The sequence below is a fragment of the Melozone crissalis genome, unplaced genomic scaffold (genome assembly GCF_028551555.1).
Source record: "Melozone crissalis strain CALT ecotype California unplaced genomic scaffold, PUWL_Pcris_2 ptg000533l_1, whole genome shotgun sequence".
Lineage (NCBI taxonomy): Eukaryota > Metazoa > Chordata > Aves > Passeriformes > Passerellidae > Melozone > Melozone crissalis.
In genome coordinates this window covers 37481-47438 of record NW_026536231.1, presented here as the reverse complement: position 1 = coordinate 47438, position 9958 = coordinate 37481, and the positions used below count along the sequence as shown (strand labels likewise).

The 9958-nt window shown below is 63.5% G+C and overlaps 1 protein-coding gene across 1 annotated transcript; it reads left to right on the top strand.

Annotated features, from left to right (window-relative positions):
- Nucleotides 1–670: 670 nt before the first annotated feature.
- On the top strand, nucleotides 671–9712 carry RTN3 (reticulon 3). Its single transcript, XM_054295141.1, is given in 8 exon segments — nucleotides 671–842; nucleotides 7117–7327; nucleotides 8486–8567; nucleotides 8569–8625; nucleotides 8726–8795; nucleotides 8904–8950; nucleotides 9083–9141; nucleotides 9593–9712. Coding segments are annotated over 8 exon segments (690 nt in total). The 5' UTR covers nucleotides 671–724; the 3' UTR covers nucleotides 9639–9712.
- Nucleotides 9713–9958: the final 246 nt, after the last annotated feature.

Here is a 9958-nt window from a genome sequence, read left to right as displayed (position 1 = left end):
AGCCGTCCTCCCGGCCGGTAGGGGGCGCCCTTTGCCGGCAGTGGCGGCGCTCCCGGGACCGCCGGGGCTCTCTATGGCCGCTGCCCCCCCGGGGGTCTCCCCCAGCCCCTCGGGGCGCTCTGAGGCCGCTTCCCCCCCTCAGGGAGCGGTTCTGCGCCCCCCCACACTGGGGAAGGACCTGGGGCCTTTAGGAGCCTTTAGGAGGGTGCAGGCTTCTCCCCCCGCCCTCTAAGAAACGTCCTAAAGACCCTCACCGCCTTTAGGAGGACATTCCACGGGGGAATCCCCGCTATAGGAGATCCTGTGACGGGAGTGCGGGGCCGCAGAGCCCCCAAAACGGTTCTCCCGCACAGGAACCCTTCAGAACCCCTTCCCCTCATGTGGGGCTCCCTTGGGACCATAACTCCCGTCGTGCACCGCGCCACTCCAGCCGCGCGCAGGCGCAGCTTCTCCTTCTCCCGCTGCTGCCATGGCAACTGCGGGGGCCCCCTTCGTTATACGCATGCGCATCAGCGCCGAGCTGCGGCGGGAGGGCGGTGCGCCGCCATGCCGAGGTTCTGATTGGTCCAGGCGCTCCAGCTCCTCCCACATGCAGCAGGTGCGGGGCGCTGATTGGTTTGCTGTCGCCGGCCACGCCTCCGCCGGCACCGCCCCCCCCGCAGTCGGGGCGCGGCCGCCGCCCCGCACGGACGGGCTCGTTCCGCGCTCCGCCGCCGCCGCCGCCATGGCCGATCCCGCCGCGCAGTCCTCGCTCGTCTCCTCCAGCTCCTCGTCCACCTCCGTGGCCTCGTCCTCCGCCTCCTCCACGCGGGGCCTGGTCGGCGGTTCCATGTCGGGCTTCGGTAAGGGCCGGGCGGGGCCTGAGGGGGGTGCGGGAGGTGAGGCCTCGGCGGGGGCGTGAGGGGAAGGAGCCTCTGGGCGTTGGGTGTGAGGTAAAAACCGGCTGGGAGGGGCAGAAATAGCGAGGGAAAGCCTTGAGGCGGCGGTTAATGGGAGCAGGAGGCCTTTGGGGGGAAGATCTGGCGGAAAAGCGGCGTTTGGAGGCTCGGTGTGAGGTAAAAAGTGTTTTAGAGGGGGTTAGAAACGGGTGAGGGAAGAACGAGAGGGGAAAATGAGGCAGAAAAGGCCTTGGGGGAGCGGATTTGGGGTGCAGGGACTTGAGGGGGCATTGAGGCCTTTTGGGGGTCTCTGTGAGGTTGAGGGGCTTGGGGGACAGAAATGAGGGGTTAAAGAAGTTTTGGGGTAAAACAGAGAAGAAAAGACCTTTGGAGGAGCACATTTTGGGGAATGATGCTTTTAGGGGGATTTCAAAGGGGTAAATAAGTTTTTATAGGGAGATTTTAGAGGACAAAGAGGCTTTGAAGTGGAGATTTGGTCGGTGGAGAAGATTTTGAGAGGTTGGCTTTGATGGGCAGCGACACCTCCACCCCCACATCTCTCAGCAAAACGGGGGGGAAAATGCCCAGAAAAGGGAACTTTGGTGTTTTTTGGGGTCGTTGGGGACCTGGTGCTGCTCCGTCCGTCCTTGCCTCGGATTTTGGGGAGCGGGAATTTCACAGCCCATCATTCCATCCATGGCTCCAGAGCATCCTGACTCTGCAATTCCCAGCATTTCACCCCAATTCCCACCCCTGGGCACCACCGAACCCCAAAACTCCGCGGTTTCACCCCAAATCTCCCCCTCGGGGAGGGAATTTAGGGGTGCCCCCCTCGGGACCCGTCCCTGCGCCGCTCCCTGCCCCCAGAGCTGGGGGAAAAAACCGAGGTGAAAATGCCCAAAATTGGGGATTGCAGCCTGGAATTTTCCTGGTGGATTTTGGCGACGATGAAGCCGTGCCGGCCCCGCCTCCTTGGGGGGGGAGGGGGATTTTGGGGGTTTGGGGCATTTTTGGGGGGTGCCGAGCTCTCACCCTCTGTGTTCTCTTGCAGATCCCCCCAATTCTTCTTCCTCTTCCTCCTCCTCTTCCTCCTCCCAGCCCGTTTCTCTCTTTGCGGCTTCACCAGGCAAGTCTGCCCCTCTCTTCCTCCTTTTTTCCTTTTTTCCTTCATCCTCAGAAAGAAAAATGTCTGGGGAGGGGGGAATCGGGGAGCCCCCCACCCTAAAAAAGCCCCCTGGATTTGGGGGGGGTCCCCAGAGCCATTTTGGGGCTCCCCAAGGTTGGTTTGGGGTCTCAATGTCACATCAAAGGGGGAATCCCCCTAAAATAACCCCTGGATTTTTTGGGGGGGGGGGCACAAACGCCGCTGAGCCCCCCCTCCCCCCCCAAAAATGGGGCAACAAAGGGTTAAACTGACCAAACCCAGACATTTTTCTTTTGCTCTCTTTTCCTGCTCTTTATCTCGGTTTCTTGGCCTTTTTTCGGGGTGACCCCCCCAGCTTCACCCCCTGCACCCCAAGGCTGCTCCCCTCCCCCCCCAAAGCTTTGCACGCCCCCCCCGCTGCTGCTCGAGGTGAAATTCCTCATTTTCTGTGCTTTGGCCTCAAAAATTCCTGCCCCCCCCCCCCCCCCCCAATGCCCGACCCGCCTGCGCCGCGTCCCACCCGCCGCTGGGGGGGCTGGAATGGGGGGAGAGACCCCAAAATCCCCCCCAAAATGGGGAGGGGCTGAAGGAACCCCCAGACCCAAAACTGGGGGGAGAGACCCCAAAATCCCCCCCAAAATGGGGAGGGGCTGAAGGAACCCCAGACCCAAAACTGGGGGGGAGAGACCCCAAAATCCCCCCCAAAATGGGGAGGGGCTGAAGGAACCCCCAGACCCAAAACTGGGCGGTTTCACCCCAAAAATGAATAGAGGGACACCCCCAATTTTCAGCACCCAAAGCTGCAGGTTTGGGGTGTCCCCCCCCAACATCAATCTGAACCCAAAATGGGGGGGGGTTAACCCCAAAATGGGGTCTGGGTTTGGTTCCAAAATGAGCTTTTTTAGCCCCAAAATGAGATTTGGGTTTGGTCCCAAAATGTTCTTTCTTAGCCCCAGAATTGGGTTTGGGTTTGGTTCCAGAATGGGCATTTTTAGCCCCAAAATTGGGGTTTTTAGCCCCAAGCAGGGGTCTCTCCTCCCTGGATTTTGGGGTGTATTTGGGGGGGTTTGGGGGGAGCCTCTGTGCCGCCGCTTGACCCCCCCCCCCGCATGGGGGAACCCCAAAATTCTCTGGGGGACCCCAAAATTACCCTCACGCATGGCTGAGATCGGGGGACCCCAAAATTCTGCAGGGGGACCCCAAAACCGCCCCCAGGCTTGGCTGAGATCGGGGGAACCCCTGAATTTTGGGGAGCATGGCTGGAATGGGGGGGAACCCCAAAATCTGCGTGGGGACCCCAAAACCGCATGGCTGGGATAGGGGGGGGCCTCAAAATTCCCCTGGGGGTGCCCAAGGCCACCAAATGGGGGGGACAGAATGGGAGGGACCCTCAGAATGGGGGACAGAGGGGACCCCAAAACCCTCCTGGGGGTTCTTGAGGCCCCCAAATGGGGGGGCCCCTCACAATGGGGGATAGGGGACACCACAAAACCCCCGAGGCCACCAAATGGGGGGCACACAACGGGGGGGACCCTCAGAACGGGGGACAGGGCGGACCCCAAAACCACTCTGGGAGTCCCCAAGGCCACCAAACTGAGCGGGACAGAGCATTGGGGGACCCTCAGAACGGGGGGGAAGCCCAAAACCCCCTTGGGGGTGCCCGAGGCCACCGAATGGTGGGGACAGAACGGGGGGGGGACCCCAAAATTCCCCGAGGCCACCAAACGGGGGGCACCGAACGGGGGGACCCTCAGAACGGGGGACAGGGGGCACCCCAGAATCCCCCTGGGGTGCCCGAAGCCACCAAACGGGGGCCACAGAACGCGAGGGGACCCTCAGAACGGGGGACAGGGGGCACCCCAGAATTCCCCGAGGCCACCGAACGCTGGGCACAGAGCGGGGGTGACGCTCGGCCGGGCCCGGGGCGCCCCCTGAGCTCACCGTGTCCCCCCCCCCGCAGCGGCGCCGGGCGGGCGGGACCGGGGTCCCCCCCCGAGCCCCCCCGAGTCCCCGGAGTCGCCGTTCGAGGTGGTCCCGGACCGCGCCGCCTTCGACCGCGAGTTCGGGCCGGCGCTGGCGCAGATCCCCGAGGGCCGCGAGTGCCACTTCCCGCCCTCGCCCCGCGCCGGCCCCGGCACCGGCCCCGGCACCGGCACCGGCCCCGGCACCATCACCGGCCCCGGGCGGGCGGCGCTGGCGCGGCCCCTGCCCGGCTCGGCGGCGGCGCTGGAGGAGGTGTCGCGCTGCGTGCGGGAGATGCGCAGCTTCACCAGCGAGCTGCTCTCCTGGGACCTGGTGGAGCGGCACCGCGGCGGGGACAACGGCGGCGGGGACGGCGGGGATGGCATCGGGGACGGCGGCGGCGGCAGGAGCGGCGTTAATGGCGTCACCGGCGTCACCGGGGCTGGGAATGGCGTCACCACAGCGGGGAATGGTGTCACCAGTGTCGCTGCCGTGGGGAGTGATGTCACTGGCATTGGGAGTGGTGTCACTGGCATTGGGAGTGGTGTCACTGCTGTCACCTCAATGGGGAAAGGTGTCACTGGTGCCACCAGCATGGGGAATGGTGTCACCGGTGTCACTGCTATGGGGAATGATGTCACCAGCGTCACCACCATTGGGAATGGGGTCGCCAGTGTCACCACAGTGGGGAAAAGCGTCACCGGTGTCACCGCCATGGGGAACGGCTTCCCCGGTGTCACCGCTGTCACCGGCATTGGCAACGGCGTCGCTGGCGGTGGCATCGGGGGCGGCCTCGGCGGCCTCGGGAACGGCGTCACCGTCACTGCCGGCGGTGTCACCGCCGTCACCGGCATCACGAGCGCCATCAGCGCCCCCGGGAACGGCGTCCCCAGCGGTGGCACCTCCGCCGTCCCCGGGGGTGTCCCCGCTGTCCCCACGGACGCCGACAGCTCCGGTGACTCCGACGACACCGTCATCGAGGAGGCGCCGGCCGAGGGCCCCCCTGCTGTCCCCAGGGATGTCCCCAGGGATGTCCCCGCTGTCCCCAGGGATGTCCCCAAGGATGTCCCTGCTGTCCCCACTGTCCCCGTCCAGGAGCACCAGATCCTGCAGGAACTGGGGGAGCCCCCCCCGGCCCCCCCTGGCCGGGACCCTGCCCCGCCTGGCAGGTAAAGACCCAAAAAGGGCCTTGGAACCCCAAAAAAGGGCCTTGGAACCCCAAAAAGGGCATTTGGAACCCCAAAAAGGGCTTTGGAACCCCAAAAAAGGGCTTTGGAACCCCAAAAAGGGCATTTGGAACCCCAAAAAAGGGCTTTAGAACCCCAAAAAAGGGCTTTGGAACCCCAAAAAGGGCATTTGGAACCCCAAAACGGTGCCGAAAGCAGCAAGGGGGGGAGGGGGCTGTGGGTGGACCCCAAATTGGGGTAGAAAAGAGGAGAAATGGGAACAGCGCAGCCCCGAGGGCAGCAGGGAGGGGAGGCCCAGGGCTGCCTTGTTTTGGGGTGAAATCCGGGGATTTGGGGTAAAATCTGGGGAATTTTGGGCCAAACCCGCCGGCACATCGAGGGGAGTTAATTAACGCCTGGTTTTAACGGGGGGGTGTAATTAATTAACTGCTGTGTGTAATGAAGGGGCTGTTTAATGAGCGAGGGTAATTAGTGCATTAATGGGGAAGGGGAAAAGTGGCGTTGGGGGAAATTGGGGGGGGTACAATGTGGGGACCTCTTGTGACCCTCCCTGCGTCCCCTCATTGTCACCCTTGGTGACCTCTGTCACCTCCTGTGTCCCCTCCTTGTCACCCTCTGTGACCTCTGTCACCCTATGATCTGGCCTTGTCACCCCTTTGTCCTCCTTTGTGTCCCATCCTTGTCACCCTCTGTGACCTGTCTGTGTCACCCCGTGTCATCCCTGTGTCCCCTCACTGTCCTCCCTATGACCTGTCCTTGTCCCCCTTTGTGTCCCCCTTTGTGTCCCCGTCTCCTCCTTGTCCCTCATTTATTTCCCCTCGCGTCCCATCCTTGTCACCCCCTGCGTCCCCCCTTGTCACCTCTCACGTCCCCTCCTTGTCCCCCCATATCTCCCCTTGTGTCCACTCCTTGTCCCTCCTTAATTCCCCCTCGTGTCCCCTCCGTGTCCCCGTGTGTGACCCCGCTGTCCCCCTGTGTCCACTCCTTGTCCCCTCTGTGTCCTCCTCGTGTCCCCTCCTTGTCCCCCGTGTGTGACCTCGCTGTCCCTCTGTCTGTCCCTGTCTGTCCCCCCCGTGTGACCCTGCTGTCCCCTATCTGTCCCTCTGTCTGTCCCCCTGTAACCCCCCCTGTCCCCCTGTCTGTCCCCCTCTCACCGCTGTCCCCCTGTCTGTCCCTGTCTGTCCCTGTCTGTCCCCTCTCACCCCATGTCCCCCTGTCTGTGCCCCTCTCACCGCTGTCCCCCTGTCTGTCCCCCTGTCTGTCCCTGTCTGTCCCTGTCTGTCCCTGTCTGTCCCCCTCTCACCGCTGTCCCCCTGTCTGTCCCTGTCTGTCCCTGTCTGTCCCTGTCTGTCCCCCTCTCACCGCTGTCCCCCCTGTCTGTCCCTGTCTGTCCCTGTCTGTCCCCCTCTCACCGCTGTCCCCCTGTCTGTCCCTGTCTGTCCCTGTCTGTCCCCTCTCACCCCCTGTCCCCCTGTCTGTGCCCCTCTCACCGCTGTCCCCCTGTCTGTCCCTGTCTGTCCCTGTCTGTCCCCCTCTCACCGCTGTCCCCCCTGTCTGTCCCTGTCTGTCCCTGTCTGTCCCCTCTCACCGCTGTCCCCCTGTCTGTCCCTGTCTGTCCCTGTCTGTCCCCCTCTCACCGCTGTCCCCCTGTCTGTCCCTGTCTGTCCCTGTCTGTCCCCTCTCACCGCTGTCCCCCCTGTCTGTCCCTGTCTGTCCCTGTCTGTCCCCCCTCTCACCGCTGTCCCCCTGTCTGTCCCTGTCTGTCCCCCTGTCTGTCCCTGTCTGTGCCCCTCTCACCGCTGTCCCCCTGTCTGTCCCTGTCTGTCCCCTCTCACCGCTGTCCCCCTGTCTGTCCCTGTCTGTCCCTGTCTGTCCCCTCTCACCGCTGTCCCCCTGTCTGTCCCTGTCTGTCCCCTCTCACCGCTGTCCCCCCTGTCTGTCCCAGCCGTGCAGGAGCTGCTGTTCTGGCGGGACGTGAGGAAGAGCGCGGCGGCCTTCGGCGCCAGCCTGGTGCTGCTGCTGTCGCTGGCCACGCTCAGCGCGGTGACGGTGGTGGCGCACGTGGCGCTGGCGCTGCTCTCGGTCACCATCAGCCTGCGCGTGTACCGGGCCGTGGTGCAGGCGCTGCAGAAATCCGACGAGGGGCACCCCTTCAGGTGGGGCTGGGGGTGCCCGGGGGGGGTTTGGGGGTCTGGGCACCCCTTCAGGTGGGGCTGGGGGTGCCCGGGGGGGGTTTGGGGGTCTGGGCACCCCTTCAGGTGGGGCTGGGGGTGCCCGGGGGGGGTTTGGGGGTCTGGGCACCCCTTCAGGTGGGGCTGGGGGCCTGGGCACCCCTTCAGGTGGGGCTGGGGGTGCCCGGGGGGGGTTTGGGGGTCTGGGCACCCCTTCAGGTGGGGCTGGGGGCTTGGGCACCCCTTCAGGTGGGGCTGGGGGTGCCCGGGGGGGGTTTGGGGGTCTGGGCACCCCTTCAGGTGGGGCTGGGGGCCTGGGCACCCCTTCAGGTGGGGCTGGGGGCTTGGGCACCCCTTCAGGTGGGGCTGGGGTCCCCAGGGGGGGCTTGGGCACCCCTTCAGGAGGGGGTTTGGGGGTTTGGGCACCCCTTCAGGTGGGGCTGGGGGTCTGGGGTGCCCAGGGGGGGTTTGGGGTCCCTAGGGTGGGTCTGGGGGATTTGGGGATCCCCTGGGCGGGGTTTGGGGATCCCCAGGGTGGGTTTGGGGCAATTGGGGGTGTGGATGGGGATTTTGGGGGTGTGGAGGAGGATTTTGGGGTGCAAACAGGGATTTTGGGGTGTCCTCACCCCAATCTCTGACCCAGACCTGACCCTGTCCCCTGACACCTCCCAGGGCTGGTGGGACAGAGATGGATTTTCACATTCAGACACAAAATTTGGGGTGCAGATGCAGATTTTGGGGTTCAGGGTAGGATTTTGGGGTGCAGATGTGGATTTTGGGGTCCCCCCTTTCCCCAGAGCGTACCTGGACCTGGCGCTGTCCCCTGAGGCGTTCCAGGGCTGGTGGGACAGAGATGGATTATGATGTTCAGTTGCAGATTTTGGAGTGCAGAGGCAGATTTTGGGGTTCAGATGCAGATTTTGGAGTGCAGAGGCAGATTTTGGGGTTCAGATGCAGATTTTGCGGTTCGGGGTGGGCATTTTGGGGTGCAGACACAGATTTTGGGGTTCAGGGCGGGGATTTTGGGGTTCAGATGCAGATTTTGGGGTGCAGATGCAGATTTTGGGGCGCAGATGCAGATTTTGGGGTTCAGGGCAGGATTTTGGGGTGCAGACACAGATTTTGGGGTTCCCCCCTCCCCAGGGCGTACCTGGACGTGGACGTGGCGCTGTCCCCCGAGGCGTTCCAGGCGCACGCGGCCCTGGTGGCCCAGCACGTGACCCGGGGCGCTGCAGCTGCTGCTGCGCCTCTTCCTGGTGGAGGACCTGGTGGATTCCCTGGAGGTTCGGAGCCTTCCTCCCCTTCCCCTTCCTCCTCCTCCTCCTCCTCCCCGACCCCCAAAACCCCCCAGGACCCCCCAAAACCTGTGCTGTGCCCCCCCAGCTCGCCCTGGCCATGTGGTTGATGACCTACGTGGGAGCCGTGTTCAACGGCATCACCCTCCTCATCCTCGGTGAGACCCCCCCCAAAGGTTCGGTTTTGGGGGTGCTGACCCCCCAGAATTGCCACACGGGGGGGGTTCCCCCCAAATAACCCCCCCTGTGCCCCCCTTTTTCCCCAGCCGACATCTTGGCCTTCACCCTCCCGCCCCTGTACGAGAAATATGAGGTGAGCCCACACTGAACCCCCCAAATTAAAGGGGATCCCCCAAAATCATGGGGGGACGCCCCCAAAGTGAAGGGGACACCCCCAGAAATGGGGGGACACCCCTGAAATCCCCATTTTCCCCCCCCAATTCAGGTGCAGATCAATCACTACGTGGAACTCGTCCGCCGTCAGACCAAGGACCTCACGGCCAAGTAGGTGCTCGTGGAACCCCCCAGAAATCCTGGGGATCCCCCCAAAAAATCCTGGGAACCCCCCAAAACTCCTGGGGATCCCCCCAGAAATCCTGGGGATTCCCTAAAAATTCTGGGGAACCCCCTAAAAAATCCTGGGGAACCCCGAAAAAATCCTGGGAACCCCTCAAAAAATCCTGGGGACCTCCCGAATAAAATCCTGGGGACCCCCAATAAAATCCTGGAGATCCCCCTAAAAAATCCTGGGGACCCCCCTAAAAAATCCTGGAGATCCCCCCAAAAAATTCTGGGGACCCCCAAAAATTCCTGGGGAACCCCCAAAAAATCCTGGGGACCCCCAAAAGCCCTGGGGACCCCCTCCCAAAAATCCTGGGGACCCCTCAAAAATCCTGGGGACCCCCCAAAAAACCCTGGGGCCCCCCCAAATGAGCTGTGCCCCCTCTCTCTGTAGGATCCAGGCGAAGCTCCCGGGTCTGGCCAAGAAGAAGCCGGAATAAACCCCAGGGTGGGGGAGGGGGAGTTTGGGGGTGCCCAGCGGTGCCCCCCCCCACTCCAAGCTTGTGCCCCCCCCCCCAAACTCCACCCAAACCCCCCCAAAATTCGTTCCCCTCCCCCCATCTCACAGTGACGTCCGTCTGTGCCCCCCCCACCCCCCCCCAGTTGAAATGGGGGGGGGGCTGAACCCCCAAAATTGCCCCCCCAAACCTCACCCCCCCCCCCAAGCTCGTCCCCCACCCCCCCAGTTTTATTTTTTTAACGTTAATTGAGGTGAAATGTCTGTAACTGCTGTAAATGGGGGGGGGGGCTCAGCCTCGCC